Here is a 22,723-nt window from a genome sequence, read left to right on the forward strand (position 1 = left end):
GTATTAAGTAAACAGGCTAATTGCATTAATTATTAAGTAGGAGTATGTGCCTGCTTTACAACTGTCTCTGCAATTTCAGAAGCCTTATTTGTAGAAATGAATCCACATTAACAGATCACATGGTCATTCTTCCTGTTTACTGATAACCACAAGTAAGTACTATTATATTCAATTTAAACTTGTAAATTGAGCCAGACAGCCCTGCCCTGTCTGCCCTGTTGGATAAACGGTTAACACAATGCATCACAGTTGATGCTTCTATGTCCATCCACTGAATTACGAGTTTAGACTAGGTATCCACAAATCATATACAGCTTCTTAGGTGAAACTTTGGTTTACTGAAGGTTGTCTTTCTTTATTTCTTCTGTAAACAAAGTGTGAAAACTTAATATAGTTGTAGTGTAATGCAATGTATGGTCTTTGTACATTAATATGCAACGTTTGTATAGTTACCTCCGCCAAGGAGGTTATGTTTTTGCCAGGGTTTGTTTGTCTGTTTGTTTGTCTGTCCGTTAGTGTGCAACATAACTCAAAAAGTTATGGACAGATTTTGATGAAATTTTCAGGGTTTGTTGGAAATGGGATAAGGAAGAAATGATTAACTTTTGGAGATCGGGGTGGGGGGGCCCACGGGGGGGGCCCACTGATCAGCCTTGGCGGAGGTCTGCGCTCTCCGAGTGCTTCTAGTTGAAGATTGTAATGTCAAAAAATCACCCTCTAATATGCAGCCACAGTATAGGGATATTCCAAACCATTCCACAAAGTGTCTGCTTGAGGCAGAGAGCAAGGGTCAAAGTCTGCCCAAGCACTATGATAATAGCAGTGTATCTCTTATCTCTCTATCGCTGACCACGCTATTACCTTCCTAACAGGGCTATAAGTCACAATCACAGCTCAGGTCTCCACACAGTCAATGGCACTGAGGTCATACACGATAGTAGGTGGTTGTATGGAAATGATTACAGATGATTCAAGGTTAAAGGTAGTGAAGGGCAGTGCCCAGTCCATTTTCTACAGTCATCTTTTATACTTCTGTCACCTAGCACAAGCAGCCTGTTCTTATAAACACATTTATTCTCTTCTTGTCTTTATCATGAGGTTCCTGCTTTTATGTGACGTTATGTTATTTTGTTGTAGAGCTGTTTACCCCATTACCAGCACCCCTGAGCGCTCTGTCTACTTTTTAACCCATTTAGACTCTTTTCTTTGCACTTGTGATCAATATTGGCTTTCTCAGCAACTCACTATAACTCTGATTCATTTTTGTGCAGATCAATGCTTCAGTTACTCATCTCTGATGGAAAAGAGAAGCAGTCACCTCCGTAATTCATTAGCGATGCGCCAATGATGAGTCAGCAACACTCCCCAGCAGAGCACAGTCAGGTCAATTACACATGAAGCGCCCAGGCTAGCAGGACAGGTACCATAGGACTGATGACCTGCAGCCAGAACAGGTAAGACTAGACTGATCCTTCCTCAACAAACACTCTGATCTCATACTACCAGCTACTCACATGGATGGAGAACCTTGAACATTAAAAACAGCACCATGGATCAACTAGTCAGAAAACAACCTGGCATTTTGCAGAAAGGCTTAGAAGCATCTATGGCATTAGTAGACACCAAACAAACTATACACAGTGGATAGATGAAATAACTTGAGTTATGTGTATTGAAATTGCAGACATTTATATTCATTATACATGTCATCCAGACGAGATGTCTCTCATTACAGGGTTTGTAATATCTTAACTCTCTCCACTAAACTTAGTGTTTTGGGGCAAACCCAAGCTGCCATGGCCTAGTGCCAAACTTTCACTGTTAAAAGCAGACTAGGCTACTAAATAATGGATAAAGATGGGCTGCATAATTTATCTACATTTTCCAGTATGGCAGAGCATATTTCACCAGACACTCTGCCTTGGTGTTGTGGCTCAGCCTTCACTCAAACAGCTCACATGTCAGCCTCTATCACAGCATCTTGCTCTGTGACTGTCAGTTAGCAGGACTGCCAGAATTGTGTTTCAGACACAAACATAGCTTTGGTGATGCTTACACATTTAGTCTGGCTGTGCTAATAATGAGGCTCTATGTACATAACAAGCTGCTCATAAAAGAAAAAGCTACTGATCATCCCAACTGTTATAGTACAATACCTACAATTATCTCAGCTGTTGAATCACTCCCACCTCCAGAAGCCATGCTGAGGAGAGATACTCAGAGTGTTTCTGCATTTTTACTATCTGGAAATCTACATGCAATTGCAGTGATGAAAATGCATAGTCCAGTATGTCATGCATATTCCATTTCCAAATTATCTTCCCATCATGGCAACATGGAGGTAAAATAGTTGAAGTAATTGTTTTCCATCAAAATTTCTTGCTTTCACAATAATTCACAGCCCTTGGAACAAATTCTGAGCTAAAGTTCAACAATTTTGTCTCCGTCAAGAACTTAATGTTGCTTAGTAAAACATTTTAGCCTGCATGCCTCTGTCCACCGAACAATTCTCAGTAAAACATTACCAACAGAACACCGTCTGCCTGGACGACCCCTACGTCCCATGGCTGTCCAGGTCTCCGAGATGACCTGTAGGCCCTACTGGAATACTCTCCTTGTTCTGGTCCTCAGCATTCCCACTGGGTCCATTTACTACAGTAACGGAATAAGAAGAGAGGCAAGAAAGCCTCTTACAAACTGAGTGAGCGAGCTTGATAATCTCTTCTATGTCTGCTCTGCAACTTCACCTACTGCTAATCCACACGCTGATAATCCTACAGGTGAAACTACAACGCGCATGCATACACACATCCAAAAGCAGATACCATTACTTTACAATATAAGTAACAGAAATCTTCATACACACGTTACTTCATTGTCATTTGACTGTAATATGACAACAACCTCCTGTATAACAAAACCACACTGTGTATCACACAACCACAGTGAGACCTCACACATATCAATTATGTCCTGTATGCATATGCACATTTACTACACACACACCTTCTTAATACACAGAAGGGCATAATGATTATTTAATGCCTGAGAGCATGCAAGACCCCATGCACCTGATCCCCTTGCCACTCACACACAGTTAAAAGTTCCATGCATGCTGCAGTGTTCATGTACATGCTCTAATTAGGGCATGCCATGTCTATACATGCATATGCCACATGTACATCAGCAGGCATTGTAAGTGTATTACTTAACGACCTTTGTGCATATCTGTCTTTCTTCAGTACTACAGTCTCACATGTGTGGTCATCGCACTTTGCACAAGCACATGCAGTGAGAGCTTTGTTCCTCTTAAGCATTCATTACTCCAGGCCCCAAGGAGCTAAAGATTATTTGGAGTCCACAGCTGTAATATTATGCCTTTACCTTTTCAGACTGATATTCACTACTACAAGTTGTAGCTCATGAGGCCGGGGGTTGAAAACAGCTGCTCTTTCTGTAGTGCACAGCCACATGCACCTTGGGACTCCAAACACAAATGGGGCATCATCCAGTCTGGTAAGAGCAAACTCACTTTTGTCAAACCTGTCTGTGAGGCGGGCACGCATGGTAGCACCAGCACCCAGGTCTGGGTCCTGTAGTTCAGAAGCCTCCTGCCTAATGGTGGTCAACACTAACTGCTCTGTGGGCATCAAGAGAGGCCGCGCGGGAGAAAACACACACACAAGACAACATGTCAAACACTGTACACATACCACACAACACATCTATGTGTCAATAACTGCACTGTAAATGTGTTTGTATGTTCACTGGACATTCTACAGAGAGATGAGCATCATGCATATGAAAGATGTGTCACAGAGGCGACTGACCAAAATACCTGTAACTTGTCCAGGAGTGCCCCCATGTGTTCAGCTCATGTAAATACCTTGTTTCTGATATTACTTTGGCACCCTTGTTTCTCCCAAGTGACATCTTCAGCAGCTTAGACGCCATGACAACCAGTCATTATCTTAACAAAACAGATGTATTGTTGGCAGTCTACTGAGCATGACTACCACTGACGCCCAACACTGTGGCAATGTTCATGGTAATATTGTTATTTTTATCTACATATGGCTCTCCTAGAAAATCTGCAAAACCTGTTGTCATCTTATGTCTAGTTGGTTTGGGTTCACAATTTAACAGGACATGATTTTTCCACAATGTAATGTGTTTAGCTGAATAATGTCACCTGCGCTGCAAATGTGAGCAAATGTGTATGTATGTGAGATATGAAAATAAAGGATTCTAAATATAATAAAATATTCCATCAGTTTGAAGAATTTCTTTCTTAAGCAAACAGTTTCTATTTGGTATGTTTGTCAGTGTAAATGTGACAGCTTGGAAGGTGCAGACGTCATCACCATGTGGCAGCTCACTAATTAGAGCAAAGAATCAAGAGGTCAGACTTCAAGACTTCAGGAGATTACATGGAGAATCCGAACGGGAAATGTGTTCACACCACATGATATCCAAATTTGGGTCCATCTTGCACTGCCACCTTGAAAGCTTTAGATACTTTTAAACCTCTTGGACAGACTTTCAATTGCATGTTTACTGCCAAAATGCCAAAGGGATTAAACTATCAAATCACACATTGTGGATTACAGAGCTTGGACATGGAAAACAAACTAGAGACAACAGGTGTATGATTTATATATGAAGGCATCTAACACTCTTTCAGCTCTGACCTTTATCCTGACAAAACTGTACTGCCTCTGTGACAGAATATCTTGGTTGTATTTGTCTAAAAGAATAAAATAAAATAAAAAATGATAATAATAAATAAATATGTGGCCTGAAGATAGTATGGCCCAGTTGGCGCTTATATTTGGTCACAATTTGTCCCGCTTTCTATTTCTGGAAGCTACAAAAGCATGAAGCGACACACACGCGCGCACATACACACACACACACACACAAAAGCAAAGCACCACACAATATGTGCCAGTCACTAATAAAAGCGATTGGATGAGCCAGACACATGCTCCTCTCTCCTCCAGGACAATCCAGTTCATCGTTCGTTTGCCACGTGTGATCTCATCCCATGTAGCCTAGTTTGTTATGGAGAATGTATTCAATAAACAACATTCTCTGTACACAATCTGGCAGACACACGCTCTGTATGCAACTGCCTGAAGCGACCCTCAGCATCATATGAGTGTGTAAAAAGAAATGTTATGTAATTCCAGGCACTGAATGTCCATGGCCTTTAGGTGAGTTGAAATCAATTTCCCGACGAGCGCTCCTTGGATAGTCACGTGTTTTTTTTTAAGTCGGCGGGGTAATAGGCTGTTCTTGGACTGATCTATGTTCTAAGATTGTACAGTGAGGTACATTTAACTTTGAAGACAATATTTAGACGTATGACAACTCATCATGTTAAGGCAAATCATCCCGAACATCCAATTTGATACACCAGTTTAGGCGGTGGACATACCAAAGTCTGTTGCAATAAAATTATATAATACTATGATCACGCCAGTGCAATTAAAAACATGTTAACAGTGATATGGTCACATGAGAGAGTCGCATAATCTGTTGTCTTTACGTGATGTTGAGCTATAGTTCCCTTGTTGTCATAGTCTTTGCTGTATTAAAAAAAAAAAAAAAAAAAAAAAACACCAGAGTATGTAAAGGGCACACAGTACTACCTGGACAAGCAAACACCTGCAGTCTGCTTGCCCTTGCATCCCAGATCGGTGCCAGAAATGAGCGAAGCTAGAGGATAAATACCGGTACAGCACCCCACATGTATGCCGCAGTCCAGGGCAATACGGATCCCGTTATTATGCCGAGCACATATCAATTACGCACGATTACATACAGGCCGCTATATCCCCCATAATGACAGGCCTATTAGTAAGCCTGAGATAAACCGACTTTACAGTGACAAGTCACAAATTAAGCGGCGGGCGGAGCCCCGATAGAGAAATATGACACATAAGGTGTTGTTATTTTATTATTTAGCTTACCTCCCTCGCTGTGTATCTTCTTGGCTCTCCGGTTGAAATACATTTTGCTGGTAACTGAATATCGGTCAGACTGAGACGAAGAAGCCGGAGCGGTGGCATGCTCATAGCTCAGCGACAGAGCTGGGGACCGCTGGTCTGGGCCCGTGGTGCGGCCGCTGCTGCTGGTTCTTCTCCGGGATCATAATTTGTCGGCTGGGCCGCGGAGGTAAACGGTGTCGAAGGCGGTTTTAGTCAGCATCAAGTCAGACAGACTGAGGAGAGGACAACTTCCGGTTACACCTTTCAGTCCTATGGATAGATTTAGCTATTTATGTTAGTACGAAAAATAACAAAGAGTTAAAATAACACAGTAGGTTCAAGACCAGTAACGCTAACTATGATGTAGCTACCTCTACTGGTTTCGTGCATTAGGGACACAGTTAGTTAAAGTTACTGGAAAAAAGGGTCGGTGTTGCGAAAACGCTCCGACTGTACTAAATAACAATGGCCTTTATTTTGAAGGTCAACTGTCAAGCTTATAGTCTGATATTAAGTCTTCGGTCACGAATCAGCCCAGGAGTACGAATGCGTATCCAAACAGTGAACGCTAATCTCTGTAACGGGTTTTAAACGCCATTAAAAATGTGTACCTTTGCTAGTGTAGCGTTACAAAGTGCTACTTTCCAGTAGCTTGTGGAAAACTGAAATGTCAACCGGCATGCCTCCGTATTAGTGGTCGTAATAATTTCTTTACTCACCGTTAACCTTTTATTAAATTACGGTATCCTAAAATAGAGTTGACTTCTATCCATCTATGAGTTCGGTGTGCTTAAAACACACATTTCACTCGGTATTTCATCACCATTTTAACTATTTCACGACCCGTTTCCGGCTGTCACGTGATCGATCATGTTCGCACGTGCGGTACTCATAAGTTAAAGGCGCGTGTACACATTTAAGACAATATGCGGATCTCCAGGCATAACAAAGCTGCATTTTATTCCATTATTAAGGAGCAGAGAAGAAAACACATGTTTTCATTTTATTACATAGTAACATATTCTGTAACTGTTTATTTACTCTCATCACATTGTAACATAATACTTAATTCATATTTCAAAAGTTTATTTCCATCTATTAAATAGGAACAGAATAAATAATCACTCCTGAACTGTGTGGCCACAACCTTTTTTCACTTCTAAGGTGGACATTAACTGAACAGAAGCTTTCTGAGAACCAGGTTTATTGGTACGCTGGATCTTTCCTTCAGCATCCACACACTCACATGCGCACACATAAAGCCATACACACTTACCCCACTATCACACATTCTTATATACTACTGTATCATTCCTGCAGTTTTCTTAAGTCACATGTCAACGGCAGAGATGTAGTTTCTCCTGCATACGGTTACTGATGATGCACAAAGTGACCCTGATGGCAACCATTGAACTGGGGGTTCAGCTAAATAACTCATCTGTGGTACTAGAAAAGTCACGATCTGTGTATGTAATGTTAAAAAAAAAATCAAAAAGAGCATACAGTAATATATTACAAACACTGCCTTACATAGGTGTAGCACTAGTACTGTTGAACTGAAATAGACTGTGACCATTGCACTCTGACTTAATTGAAAGCTCTACTGTTAAAACAAACATCGCTCTGGAGTCAAAGCTACAGTAGATGCTCTGGACATTGACCGTTTTCACCAAATATCATGAAGAAAAATTTCTGAGGCAATTTAGCTGGACAAATGTACCATGAAAACCCAGAGCAGCATTTCCTTTTTAAAATCAAATGTCATGTTTTACATTTAAATGGGTTCCAAGTTTTTGTTTAGCAGATCTGTCAAGCTAACTACTAATGCTGTTTTTTTGACATTGCACCAGGGGTCTGGCAGGTATGGATCCAACAGTGACAGGAATTAAGAGAACATTGAATTCAGGACTGACAAGACTTTGTTTAGATGGGACTATATTTAAGCAATACAGTGTAAACGGTGAACAGCAACACAAACAACACTGTTTTTCCTCTCCTTATTGCACAACTCATACTAATTCTTACACGGACATCCTGATTACCAGTTGTAACTGCATTTAATTAAAATTGTGCTGCTCACGCAAGTAATGTCAATGATTGTAAAGTGACTTTATAGGTGAAATCTGTATTATAATTACATGGGCTATGAATATGTGGAGGGTTTAACAAAAATACAAAAACTATTGAATAAATCTTTTTTAAAAATAAATTCAAAGCTCATACACATCCCAGTAAATAAGACATTTCTTAAATGACTGTGAAGTGACAGTAAAAAATATGAACTGAGATTACCTTTAAAATGGATGACTGTTAAAAAAAAAGTTTCCTGATTCCATTCTTGACAGATGGCATGTGAGGAGCAATGCACCTCAAAACCATATATAAGCAAAGATTAAATATTTACAGCTTATAAATCAAGTTAGAAGTGAATGGTGTAGTCCAGTTGTAGCAAGGAGATATCACATGTTTCAGACCTTGAGAAGTTAATGTGAGACTAGTCAGCAGCAGCTACAAGAGCTCCTTAAGCATTAATGCCATCCATTAATGTGGGCCTAAGACCAGTGGAAATGGTCACAGGAAGAAAAAATAAAACATATTGAAAACAAAGTCTAAAAAAATAAAGTTGTTAATTCTCTGCATTTATAGTTTCTTTTTTCATACATTTGCTTCAAACCTTCAAAACAACCTTAAAGAAATTTAACATGAAAAGCGCTATGTACATGCAAAGCCCACTTGGGTCTGCTCAGTTAAGCCAGCCAGGAACATGACATTTGTGTTTATAAGCAAATAAGTCAATCATGATGCACTCCAAGTATGGGTTGCCTACATATTGGACAGGTGTTGTTATCAGAGAGCCAGCGGTCGATACAGTGGATGTGGAATTCATGAGAACAGGGCAGACGGCGCAGCTTGTTGCCCTGGGCATACTCATTAATGCAGACACTGCAAGCACGGCCTATCTCCCCCTCCAAACTAGCCTGGCCATAGGTACGTGTGGCTAGATTGTCAATCTGCTCTTTGGTCAGGCCACGGGGGTGTTCATCATCCTCTTCATCATTCAGCAAGAAGAAGTGTGCCAACCGCAGAAGGGTAAAGTGCCATTCTCTACGAGGTTGTTGGTGTCTCTGCTGGTGGCCCGCCCCTCTGTGGTACTCACTACACCTCCTCCGAGCCTTGCCTGCCCACCATGGTCCTCTTCAGTTCCCATCAACCCTAGTCTCTCCTGATCTGTCCCACCTGTACCAACCTGACGGCTGCCCTCTCATTTGAGTGCAGATGACCAGCTGGGCTAGTGCTATTGTTTGTACCACTAGCATCAGCATGACTAGGGGCAACATTTTCAGAGTCTGCTTCTGTCTCCATTAATGAGCTGAGTTCTCCAAATCCGGTCATGATCTGGCGTAAGATGGAGCGAAGGGCAGTAGAATTTGGCTCTCCCAGGCCTGTCTCACTAATGCGCCTCAAGGGAATTCGGATAGTGCTCACATAGGTGCGGATACCTGCTCGCTCAGAGCGGGAGATTGTGCGTCTAAATCCTCCACTGTCACTTTCAAATGTGACTGTATTCTCAGCAACCCGGGCACGAGAACGCGTTCTACTAGCTATGCTATCACGGTCACGGTTTTCTCCAGGTCGAATCCTTCTTACTTGCAGGTCCAACATGATAGTTGGATGCCGGCGTACTGCAGAACTTCCTCCTCCGGTAATATGTGACTCACTCTCACGTTCTCCTGTCTCTATGGCAGGCTCTGTTACAGCTGCAGGTTCTGTCACAACCTCCTCTGTCTCCATGGACACAGAATTTGCACTACTGTTTGGCTCAACAGTGTGGATGCTAGAGCCACTGATTCCAGTGTTTGATGGAGGAGTGATACTGGAAACAGGTGTTCTGTGCAAGGGTGAACGACTTCGCCTTGTGAGGCGTGATGAAATACTGCTGGGACCTGCCGCCGCCCTACGTGTGCGTCCACGTGTTCGAGTCCTACTGCCACGTGATTCATGTCCCACTGCTGGGACCTGAGGCCCGGACTCAGGTGAACACGGGACAGTCTAGAGGAGGTCATATTATCACGCCCATGCTCTTCTGCATTTGGGGCTTGAAGTTGTAAAGGTGCAGTTTGGTCAAGAGGAGGGGTGGGAACAGATTGGGGTGGAGCTAAGAGTGCAAAGTAGAACCTCTCTGGGCAGTGGTTTGGGGGGCCACTGGTGTGGGAAGAGCAGGGGGGCTCATAGAAAGAGTAGTAGTACTGCTGCGTGTACGCCGAGTCTGCATCCTCCGACTGAGGGCTGGGCGGGGGGAAGGGTAAGGGGCTGGCCTTGGTGTAGTTGAAGGCCGAGGGTTGGAGAAGGAGGAAGCGGTGCGTATAGAGGCCGATGTCGTGTTTGGAGCAGTTACTGGCAACTCTGCAGGGTCTGAGGTGTCATTATGCTCCCCTGGCTCCGGCTGATCGTGGTTGATATTGATTTCCAGGCTAAAGCGGAATTCTCCACTGTTTGGGTTGGTCCGGCTGACAGCTCGCCATGTCTGGTTCCCACTCTGCCCACTGCGAGTTGCATTTCCAGTGCGCCTGAAAGTGTTCAACCACTCCAGTAATGAGTCCCCATTTGATGCTTCCGCTCCAGGTTCTGCGCTCCCTGCAAAAAACAAATGGGGGTAAGATGGCAACATAGCACAAAATATTCTCACATACTTTCAGGGAGTGTGTTCTTTGCGATTATCTAATTTCACAGAATACAGCTGTCAGTTGTTACAGGTATCATTTTTTAAATGTTAAATGCTTTCATTTTATGAAATCATGAATGGCATATATCAAAATTGGGGAAAGAGAGAGGTTCCCCCTCTGCCCACCTGCTGTTCGTCTCCCTCCAGCCCCTCTCTCCTCTCCATCCCCGCTACTGCCTTGCTGTTCTCCAGAATCAGCAGTCTGTGCTTGCTGCTCAGTACGGGGCTGAGATGACACTCGCTCCTTAGCTCCATCAAGACGCTGGCGAAGTTCCTCAGCAGTTACCTCACCTATGAAAAAATATTATATCTAAATGTTTATGCACTACTCGTCCTACAGAATCATGATTCTGTAGGAAGCAATTTAAACTTCATATTTAAATGTTTGGGCATTTAGGTTGCACAGACACTGCCTTGGTGTTTATTTAGAAGAATGTGTTCTTTCTCACCAGGAGTGCCCAGCAGGTTGCTGTCCCTCATTAGGCGGTACTCCTCCTCACTTAATTCATTAATGAAATGATAGTAGGCCTCCTCTCGACGAAGACGCTCTGCCTGCCTCCGCCGTTCGTCTCCCCCACTAGGAGGGTCCATCACCGTGAAAAGTGCTGGCAGAAAAAGGACAGAGCGTGTCAGGTGAATCTGTTTTATTGAAAGAGCTTATATTTAGGATCCTGCAAAATATATTTATTATTAGGTCATTCACACACAATATTCCTAGGCCAAACAGACAGAAAAAGACAGCACTAGACAAATCCCAATACATATTGAGTGTTCTCACCCTCAGTGCTCAACAGACATTCTCATTTGTTATTTCTAAGGGGTTGCACAAAATCTAAACGAGGTATATGGCCATCAAGTTTCTTTTAAACAGATAAAGAATAAATCATCTGGTTTGCATCATACCGTACGCAACCAGGACTGTTTGACATGTAAAAGCACACAGCGATGACAAACTAAAGCCCCCTAATCCACAGTTATTCATTTACCTTTCGGCTGATCAGTCACTAATCTCTAGCGAAAAACGGCAGTTTAAGCAACGCCATCCATTTTCTACCGAAAGACATCGCCAGCATGAGACTGAGAGGAAGCCACAGTAAATCCAGTTTACGTTGGTCACTTTTAACCGGAAGCCACATATAGCATATCCATCTAATTCAATAAAGGATAAATAAACATATAACTCTTTCACTGCAAACGAATACAAAGGCACACCTAAAAAACAACGTTGTCTTCATGTGAGCTAATATTAGCCAAGTTAAACAGTAGCTACGGAAGGCCATGTTAAAGGCAAAGGGAGTAAAGCAGCAAAACTGGCGTTGTCATCCTGCTTGGTCACCAATCACCGACCTCATAGTCATGACGGAACCACTAAGCATCCAATCAGTATTCTACGGGGGCGGGACATGGCAAACTAAAGGTCTCCATGTAACGCACAGCGAAGAAGGAAAGACAAAGAATCATGTCAACATTGTGAAAGTATTACATAATTCAGCTTGTTAATACGAGGAAACAATTAACTGCTTTGCCACTCAGACACAACAGGTAGTTTTCTTCTGCCTTACTGAAAGAATAGGAATCATTTCGAATGCGCAACCCTTTAGATGCTAACTCGGAGCTAGCAGGTTAGCGCAACTAACATTAGCGAAGAGTAGTCCGTCCGACAGTGGGTTAGCTGGGATAGCTGACTCGCCACGAGCTGAGAGGCTGAATAACTTCCAATATATCAATCGGACTAGTTGTTTAATCAAGCAGTTAATGTATACAGATATTTACGCTTTACCCTAGTAAAGTTTCATACAAAATGACAGTGACAGTAAAAGGAATTTAGTACCTGACAAGGCAGCGGTAATATGGACGGTTTGCCTTACTCTCCCTTCTCTCTCAAACCAAGATGGGACCAGTGGTGCGACAATTCGCCGTCCGTAGAAAACCTCCTCCCTGACGATTTAGTTCCTACCTAACACACAAAACACAGCAGCAACTTTATTGTCATATATATCACATGTCATACATTTAAAATATTTAATAGACTTGTACTAGTTCGAAAAAAAAAATCCAGATAAACCATTGTGAAGGAGTTTTAACATTAATCTTTATGTGTTTACACTGGCAAAAGAGCTTTCAAATAATGTACCTTTACTGACCGTTGCATTTTGCACGTTATGACTGCAGCGTACATTTAATAGGTCCGGTTTCTTCGTGATGTTGTTGTTCTTACGGGAAAAAATGTAATATTGTAATAAAATATGAATCGTCAATAGCTCCCCAGTGACAGACAAAAAGTGCAACAGCCTCAGCAGCTGGCACACTTTCAGGCCAGGTGACAGGTCATTACACAAACAAATGAAAAGCTTTCATCATCAAGGCTAATAGATGATTCGTCACATAAATACCAAAACTCATTTTGACAAAGAAAGTTTGTAGGGAAACAGGCTGTCATGTTAGCATAATCTTAATTTCAAATGTTTAAATATTCAGGAACTAAAATCCCAAATAATATCTGCAACACCTGCATGATAACCAATAGGCGTAGGTGTTGGGGCAATATTTAGTGTTTTTTCAAATGTTGAAATTTTTCAAGAAACGACTTCAAATTAACTAAGTGCGCCCTATATCTGTTTTATACCGGAAATCAAGCATGTTTTATTTGATGTTTGTGTTTTGCTGAATTTTTTTTTTTTTTACTATTCCATGTATTTTCTTGTATAAAAAATGCCTGTTTTGAATATGTAATGCTTAATGTGACCCATAACTATGGGAACATAAATGCATTGTTTCCTGGTTATTCAGAGTGAAATGCCCCGTCTTGCGTCGAATCAAAGTATTCGATTAATGCTGAGTTCTTGACAAAAGGGAAATATCTTAGTGAACGTCTTACTTTGGTCCTACCATAGCTTATGCCAAATATCAAAGGCTATCCAGGAGATGAACAAAACACATTATTTGCTCATCGATTAATCAAACTTGATATTTGGCTCTTATTTTACTAGAATGCATTTCCACGTGGTGTAGTCATTTTCCTCAGCTCTTATCTGCTGCAGGGCTGTGTTCACGACGTTTTACGACAGTGCCGTGCGCGAATACGCCGTCGTTACCGAGTGAAGTGCGTCTCTTTGGAGCAGATACCGGCTGAGAGAAACGCAGCAACAAGAGAAAGGAATATATTTCGGGCTCGTTTTCCACCTGGGGTTTCTCCGCGCACCGCGCATCCTCCCGACAACACCAAATTTGACCCGAGAACTCGATGTTTAAGCTGGGCTGAGGAAGAAAGGGCCACGCTGGGGAAGGCAACTAGCCGAATTACAAACCGAGCTCGTTGGAGTAGCTTAGTTGCTTCCCAAGCGACGCTTTAAAAGGAAGGAGCGGACACATTCAGCCTAAACAGTGGTGAAAATGGACTATGATTTTAAAGTGAAGCTGACCGGCGAAAGAGAGCGTGTCGAGGACCTGTTTGAGTACGAAGGATGCAAAGTGGGAAGAGGCACCTACGGCCATGTATACAAGGCGAAGAGAAAAGATGGGTGAGTTGATGACCAGCAAGGCCTCTAGCCAGTGAACCCTGCGCCAGCCCCCCTCCCTCTCCCAAATAAATTTTAATTACTTTTTTTCCTCCTTCAAGCCTAGAATCGAGTGCCACTGGCAGCGGAGGCATTGCTAGTGGTTTATGCAGAGCAGTGACAGAACTACGACAGGGCAGTGTGTTGAAATTGTCAGTGCCAGGCTACTGAAGAGGGTTACTGTTGTGTATGAAACCACTGACATATGGTTAAACGTGTAATGGCTGCTTCCTTTTCCCCTGTTGTAGCTCTTTGACAAATGAGAGCTTTATCTCATCGAGTATTTGTGAGACATCTCGAGATGAAATGTATTGTATTGATGCTCAGCAGTAGCCATTTTTACTTTTTAGTCAAAGTAACAGTCATACTGGGTGATGTAGTGTTTGCAGGATGAGGTGGCAGGTGTACATGCAACCATGCTCTCATGAGAAGTGTCTCATTTGTGCTTTTTTAAGGGGTATTTTTTGAACCCACAATATATCACATGATTGTTGCTACACCTGCTTTGTATGATATTTTCTGTCACATAGAAGGCTTTGTTTGAACGTATGTAGTCCCTGTCATGTGAATGCAGCCACTTGTGAATTTGTCTGGACAGTATAAAGATAATGAACTTTGCTACTATTATCATGTTTTAGCTCTTTATTTTCATGGCTCTCTCATTTTTTAGGCTTTAAGAAATTTTCTTTCATTTGGCTGTACTTAATACATATGCAGAAATATTCTTAAGTGCTGTATGTCAAGACTGGAGTTTGGGAGAGCTAAAGGCATTTTTAGCTACCAGGCCCATTATCTCAGCCCGGTACATTCTGGCAGCCGGAACCACACAAAAGAGCCTTAAAGTGTTTAAAGATGTTTGTGTTCACTTTAAGAGACTGCTGTTTATGAGACTCTGAGCTTATTTGTGCTGCAGCACTTGGACGAGGCCTGAGAGGCACAAAGCATGGGTTTATGAGATGATTTAGGCCAGGGGGAGGGAGGGAGGGGGTTGTAACCAATTCATTCAATTGAGAGCCAGTCCCAGTGCTCTGTTTGTCCCTTGCCAGCTGCCAGACAGGGCCTGCTTCCTCTCTCCCATTATTGTTTTGAGCCTCAGAGGTGAGCTTGATTACACAAATCTGGAGGTAATGCAACTCGGCCTCTTCTCAGAGTCCCTGTGCCAGCTGCCAAGTGCCCCCCCTTTATGTTTCTGTGCAGACAGCTCTCAGGGGGCCTGCAGTCTGGTCTGGTGTTGATGTTGCTTTGCCTCTCTCTATGTTTGTAGAAGGATGATAAGGACTACGCCCTCAAGCAGATTGAAGGCACTGGCATCTCCATGTCAGCCTGCCAGAGAGATTGCAGTAAGAGCTTGTCTTCCTGTGTCCCTTGTGATTTCTATTAAACACCTTATGCCATTCTTATTGTGTTCTATGTAATGTCTAAATCACCCTTCTTCACATTTTTGGTTAATAGACAACAAGTCAAACACAAAAGCTAAAAAGTAGCACATTATAAGAAATATTACACTGAGCTTTTTTTTTTTTTTTTTTTTTAAATGTTGTAATACATCAAACTGGTGTCAAAATGGATGTTGAGATACTCCACAACCAATACAGACTGGTACATTGTCACTGATTTCCACTTGGTGTGTGACTGGCCCTCTGAATGAGTTTGTTTATTGCAGCTTCTCCGGGAGCTGAAGCACCCCAATGTCATCTCACTGCAGAAGGTTTTCCTATCACATGCAGACCGTAAAGTGTGGCTGCTCTTCGACTACGCCGAACATGATCTCTGGGTAAAATGCATACACTAGGCAAACACAACATACCTGAGGTACATGACAGAATATTAAAGGTCATGCATTGTATTGTCGTTATATTCAGTGCACATGTAGATGATGCAGATTCCACATTCTATGAACACATGTTAATCATAGGTTATATTTAGGTTAGTATATATACAAACATACTGTACACCTATACATAATATGTAGCAACATATTTATGTCATGTTATTTTAATATGTATGAGGTTTTGTTGTTAGTTTTTTCAATGAACCAAATTAGGAATTATTCATCAGGCTGTCCTGAGGAAAGAGATTAAAACAGTGCTAATTATGCATTCTTAAATCTCATTAAAGCATAACACATACTAAGAAGTATTCAACATTCAGTAGTCAATCTCTGCTGCATTATGGTTAGTGGTTTTAAATGGCAGGGCATCAGAACTGGGTTAAAATGCCATTTTCTGCCACACAGCTGCAACATTCACATTCCACTCTCGCGAAGTGGAAACACAATGCCACAAACAGCAGCCTTACTCAAGTTGCCTGTATCATAAACTTACATTTGTGATAGAAATATAGTAAGAGACACCAAATAATACATTTTTGCAATTTATGTTAAAAAATAATGATTATTCTTTCTTTTCTGTAGCACATAATTAAGTTCCACAGAGCATCCAAGGCTAACAAGAAGCCACTTCAGCTGCCTAGAGGAATGGTCAAGTCCCTGCTCTACCAGATTCTGGATGGCATACATTACCTCCACGCCAACTGGGTCCTTCACAGAGACCTTGTAAGAGGATTGGGGGTGGGCAGGAAGGGGAAGAGAAAAGAGGGGGTGGGATAGAAAAAATATTTAGGTAGCAGGAAAAACCAGTCAGCAGATGATGAAAAATTGGCAACGGCCAGAGAATCCGTCAAAAGCATGTAGCTGTGACAATCTGCACATGTTTAGTCATGGCTCATCACTATCCTATTTGTGCTTTGTTCAGATTGCACAATTATCATGCAGTAACCTGCTGCTGGTTTGACAGAGCATTTGTTCAAATGCATTATTAGCACAAAGACCTAATTTTTTTCATTTGGAAATATAGTACATTTTGGGGAATTGCAATTCCCTCTTTGAGTTAATATTAAAATATTATAAAACTATTATTACTACTTTCAAATTTTCATTAAAAGCTGTACTTTTATAGTAACATTGAGAATCCAGACTGCCATTTACATCCATTGACTGATATAATTGTGACAGTAATAGTGGACCTCTCCTTGGGGATGCATTATTTATTTTGTCCACTAGAGGGCAGCAAGGCAGAATTGCATTGACATCAACTACTGCAAATCATATCGCCCTACAGCAGGGGTGGACAATCCTAGTCCTCAAGGGCCAGTATCCTGCATGCTTTAGATATTTCCCACTTCCAGCACACCTGACAGTTGTTATCAGGCTTCTGCAGAGCTTGATGATAGGCTTATCATTTGAATCAGGTGTGTTGGAAGAGGGATACATCTAAAACGTGCAGGATACCAGCCCTTGAGGACCAGGATTGGTCACCCCTGCCCTACAGTGTAACTGCTGGTCCAAAGTTATTTTTTATTACTTTAATCTGCCATGTTTTTAAACTGTGGGAATCTATTCATGACTCTGTGTGTCTACCTGTGTTTTTTCCTGTTAGAAACCAGCTAACATTTTAGTGATGGGTGAAGGGCCAGAGAGGGGTAGAGTAAAAATTGGTATGTATGTCTCTCATCTTGTATTTAAGCTCTCAGTCTTTGCAGTAGTTACTGCTTTACTCAGTGTTGTGTATTTGTATTTGGTAGCGGACATGGGTTTTGCTCGTCTCTTCAATTCACCATTGAAGCCTTTAGCCGATCTCGACCCTGTGGTAGTCACCTTTTGGTACAGAGCACCTGAACTGCTGCTGGGGGCTGCGGCACTACACCAAAGCCATCGGTGAGAACGGTCGGTACAACTCATGTAAATGTAAATCCTCTTTTGCTGGCTTTATTGACAGCATTGTTGTGTGGTCTGCCGTCCTTTCAGACATCTGGCGATTGGCTGCATCTTTGCAGAGCTGCTGACGTCTGAGCCTATATTCCACTGTCGCCAGGAGGATATCAAGACCAGTAACCCTTACCACCATGACCAACTGGACCGTATCTTTAACGTTATGGGCTTCCCTGCTGGTGAGACTCAGCTAATTACAGATTTGAGTAAAATAGTTAAAAATGTCCTTTGCCAATAATTAGTTGCATGCTTATTTATTAATAACTAAACTGAACTGGTTTAAAACCAGCATATTGCCTTCAATATTAAGGGAAATCAGTATATGTGATTTTCCACTGTAACTTAATGCTGGTTCATTGCTGTTTTCCTCATGTCTTAGATACTGTGCTCCTTTTCAATGGAAAATGCTGTGCGAGAATCAGCATTTTCCATTCTACCAGAGTCGATTATTTCCCTGGTCGCTTTTCCTCCTTTTTCTTTGGGCAGTAATGTGGTCTGTGGGCTCTCAACATCAATCCACTGACACGATATAGAGATAGAAGCCAAGGCACAAACATAGTAACTTTTACTTGCAGGGCTACATTTGGGCCTATTTTTTCCAGTTCACTTAAGCTGCTTCTGATCTCTTTTTTTCCTCTACCATGTCTGCTGCTCTTGTTGTGTAATTCACCAGTTGTTTGATGGATTTGATTTGATTTGTGTGGGAATGAGCCTTATAAAGTTTGTATCAGGACAAACGTAATGGTCCCAGTGCACAATCATCAATTGAAGTAATTGGCTATTAAGTGAAAAGAATGTATATAAACTTGCAGACTCACTCTTCTTACTCAGAGTTGCGCAGTTGAAATGTAATATCTCAGTATGCATTTTTGCATCTTAAAGCACATTGTGTTTAGTCAAGTTGTAACTTTAACAGTCACAGTGAAATAATGAGGATTTGTATTGTAATCCAGACCCTAGAACCTAAATAATCTGTTAGTGAAGGAAGAGTGGATGTAATATTGTGTAATTCTGTCTTTCCCATTTAACAGATAAAGACTGGGAGGACATCAAAAAGATGCCAGAACACTCCACACTGATGAAAGACTTCAGAAGAAACACGTGAGTCTGCACAGCATCACCGTCCCAGTTTCTCAAAGTCTAGTCTAAAGTGTTTCTGCAAGCAAGGAGGGTTATGTTTCATAACAACTTTTCATATTATCATGTGGTATCTCTTCATTTTTTGAAATGTATAAATGTAAAAAATTAAATGTATGAATCATAAAATTACAATGTGCCCATTTGTTATTGCAGATACACAAACTGCAGCCTTATAAAGTACATGGAAAAACACAAAGTCAAACCAGACAGCAAAGCATTCCACTTGGTAAGTTCAAATACCTCAGTTTTAAAGCAATCACAAGTCATTTGCATAGATTATAGAAGACTTGAGATAAATCCTTAGTATGTTGATATTTAATATGTAGTTATTGGGTAATTCTCTCAATGGGGCATGAAGTATGCATTTTCGTCACACTGACGCATACATTCTGTGTTGCTGAATAAAGCTGCAGAAGCTGTTGACCATGGACCCCATCCGTAGAATCACGTCAGAGCAGGCCATGCAGGACCCCTACTTTTTGGAGGAGCCCCTGCCAACCTCTGAGTGAGTCACAATCAAGTTTACATATCTTGTGCTACTCATTAGGTCGGGTGATTTGTCCAAGGGATATTAAGTGCTACCTTAAACAAGTTTCTAGCTAATTAGCTGCTAGTCACAGGAATAAATAAGTCAACGAGCTTCTATCTTTTTTTCTCAAGTGTGTTTGCGGGCTGCCAGATTCCCTATCCTAAGAGGGAGTTCTTGACAGAGGAGGAGCCAGAAGACAAGGCAGATAAAGTAAGAAACATGTACTGTCTAATGACATTTCAGCTATTTACAGTGCTTATTTCATGATTACATATACAAAGTTAAAGGATATATAAAGAGTTCCATGCAACTTTTTGCTTTTTAGAAAAACCAGCAGCAGCAACAGGGAAATAACCACACGAATGGAGCGGGGCACACTGGTAACCCTGAAAACAGCCACGCCCAAGGCCCGCCTCTGAAGAAAGTGCGAGTTGTTCCGCCCACCACTACCTCAGGTGGCCTCATCATGACCTCAGACTACCAGGTACCTCTCTCTGTTTCCCATAAGATGGTTTCCATGAGATGTCTAGTGGGTTGAAGCAAACATTCAAAAAGTTGCACCAAGGGAATGCAAATTATTTGTGTTTCTGAAAACTAGTTTGGAGCAAATATACTAGGCTGTGATTTAAAAAATCTGGATCTCAGGTTCCCTAACACTTAAAAAACAAAAATTAATTACTTGCTTTTTTGCAGAGGTTTGTATGTGGGTCCAGGTGCAGTACAGGCTAAAATATGGCAATAATTATATAGAAATGATGGAACACAAATCAATAATTTCTTGATTTCTGTCATCCATACAGCGCTCCAATCCACATGCTGCCTACCAGAACCCTGGACCAAGCACATCACTGCCCCAAAGCAGCATGGGATACTCCTCTACCTCCCAACAGCCGCCCCAGTACTCTCACCAGACCCACCGCTACTGAGACATCCCACCCATACGCAAATACATTCACACACATACAACGCCCTCGCCACGCCCACCTGAAAGAATGTACTGAGGGATGTGGGGGTGTCCATGGCAACAGCATCCCCACATCACCCCACCCCTCAGAGGGCACCTTCTCTGCAGCAGTCCGTTAGGCCAGAATGGCATCAAAGTACACTTCTTCAAGATAAAACACAGTAACCCCAGTATTAGAAGCACCGCTATAGAGCAAAAGCTAATGGGAACACAAGGCAGGAGTATTGAGATGCTCCCGACCTACGAAGCTGAGAATCCAGACTGTTTTCTGTTATTCAGACTAAATCGAACCAGCCAGGAGAAGATGGCTCAGTTTGGGGGGCACGTTAATCTGCTGTTTCACCCCCCCTCCCCTCCTTCTTCACCTGTCTCTACACACACTCTGCCCCAGCCAGTTACCCTCTTCCTGTCGAAGCTTGGGAGGCTGAAAGCTGCTATGTGACTGCCAGCATTGACAGATTCCCTGTCTGTCTGTCCTCCTGTCTGTCTACCCATTACTTTTTTTGTGTGGCCCTGTGAGGGCCTCAGCTGAGGACTGACCTGAGCTGCTGTGAAGCATGCTGGGAAGATATGGAGCCCCCACAGCTGTGGCATTGAGGGTTTTTTGTTCAGAAAGGACAAAAAAAAGAATGACAAAAAAAGATTTTAGTAGTTTATAATTTAATCTCTTTTCATGGTTTTGTTCTTATGGTAAGAGTGGCGATGCAGCTTGTGCTGGATGAGTGTTCAGCTGCTGTACGCTGTGGGCAAGCCTTACAACATGACAAAACCAACCAATAGCATGGAGGATGGCAGATGGAACATGCATTGTACTGTATTGTATTGAAATATTTTACATGAAGCAAGTATCCTGACAATAAAAGTGGAAACATTGATATTTTGGGAGTGTCTGTGCTTAAGCAGCAGGTGTGAGATGCAAAGTCTTGATACAATGACTCTTTGATATACTATCCTACTAAGGTTTTTTTCTTGGTTTTTAAGGGGCTAGGTTTTCAAGCAGTCAGGTAAAGGTGTTTGAGAGAGGGTTTCTTGATTAATAATACTCATAAACACAAAATGGTGAAAAGGATTAAGTAAAGTTAAGTTAGCTCAGTTTATAAAGAACTTCTTAAAATAAAATGCAACAAAGTATCAAATACTAGTAGCAATTAAACAAACTTCAAGAAATATTTTATAAACCAGTTGAAATTAAACAAAGAGTCAATAAGAGTGAATTTACTGAAAATTAAGTTTTTTTTTATACATTGTGTAACCCACTTTAGTATTCATTGCTAAATAAATTATGTATGTTACACTGACATTTCTACATCACAAACAGGCCATTGCTTTCTCTGCTTGACCGAGAATAGAACAGGTTTTTCAATAATGAAATTCCTTTTACAGTTTTAATGGCTAGTCTACAGCCCAAAAACTATTCTCAGCTGCTTTTCCCTGCTTTGCTGACAGTCATCTCCTTCAGTCTGTTTTTGTCTACAAACACACCTGGGAGAGTAAAGCACACATCTAAGTATAGAAAGTCCTCTCACTGAACCTCTTCCTGTAAGGATGCTGGCCCAGCTATTTCAGTCTGTTATACAATACTATCCCAGCTCTTTCTCAGCATCCCTGCCTAAAGCATTTTTCTAACCCCTAAAACACTATCTAGGTTACACTTTAAAGCCATTATTCGTTACTTAAATTAGTCTTCATGTCCACCAAATCCCCACGGGCTACAAAATGTCTTTAAACCCCTTATAATTTTGGCAACGAATGGGACTCAGTCGCGTTAAAAAAAAGAAAAAAAGCTCAGTTAAGCTCTTCAGCAACGCCCAACCATATCCCCGCCCCCTCCATTCGGAACGCCGTTGTCGAGCAGGGGAGTCTCCCTGTCACTCATACTCTTTGAGAGATTCCATTGGTTAATATGAATGCTTATCAAGTGTTAAATCCCCTATTATGAGACGTGATTGGTAGATCTGGCCGGTGGGCACCGCCCCGTCCTCAAAGGATTTTTTTCCCGGAGTGGCCAGACGGGCTGGGGGACACAGGATGGCAGAGCTAATAGGAGT

At 41.8% G+C, this 22,723-nt stretch overlaps 2 protein-coding genes and 1 long non-coding RNA gene across 3 annotated transcripts; 1 reads left to right on the forward strand and 2 right to left on the reverse strand.

Annotated features, from left to right (window-relative positions):
• Positions 1-3,482: 3,482 nt before the first annotated feature.
• Positions 3,483-7,289, reverse strand: LOC115411195 (uncharacterized). Its single transcript, XR_003934180.1, has 3 exons — positions 6,713-7,289; positions 5,976-6,263; positions 3,483-3,640 (listed from the first exon to the last, which is right to left on the reverse strand). It is a non-coding gene; the product is annotated as an uncharacterized LOC115411195 (long non-coding RNA).
• Positions 7,290-8,611: 1,322 nt separating this feature from the next.
• Positions 8,612-12,628, reverse strand: LOC115411193 (E3 ubiquitin-protein ligase RNF6-like). Its single transcript, XM_030123181.1, is given in 8 exon segments — positions 8,612-9,081; positions 9,084-9,254; positions 9,257-10,031; positions 10,034-10,153; positions 10,156-10,628; positions 10,843-11,007; positions 11,166-11,321; positions 12,548-12,628. Coding segments are annotated over 7 exon segments (2,142 nt in total). The 5' UTR covers positions 11,308-11,321; positions 12,548-12,628; the 3' UTR covers positions 8,612-8,785.
• A 1,445-nt stretch (positions 12,629-14,073) lies between these two features.
• LOC115411194 (cyclin-dependent kinase 8-like) lies at positions 14,074-20,891 on the forward strand. The gene is given in 16 exon segments (XM_030123182.1): positions 14,074-14,241; positions 15,541-15,600; positions 15,602-15,613; positions 15,937-16,047; positions 16,687-16,827; positions 17,711-17,768; positions 17,856-17,965; positions 17,967-17,988; positions 18,079-18,084; positions 18,087-18,221; positions 19,074-19,143; positions 19,336-19,408; positions 19,590-19,687; positions 19,843-19,921; positions 20,037-20,195; positions 20,512-20,891. Coding segments are annotated over 16 exon segments (1,392 nt in total). The 5' UTR covers positions 14,074-14,109; the 3' UTR covers positions 20,638-20,891.
• The last annotated feature ends 1,832 nt before the right edge of the window (positions 20,892-22,723 follow it).

Source organism: Sphaeramia orbicularis, chromosome 20 (assembly GCF_902148855.1).
Source record: "Sphaeramia orbicularis chromosome 20, fSphaOr1.1, whole genome shotgun sequence".
NCBI classification, from domain to species: domain Eukaryota; kingdom Metazoa; phylum Chordata; class Actinopteri; order Kurtiformes; family Apogonidae; genus Sphaeramia; species Sphaeramia orbicularis.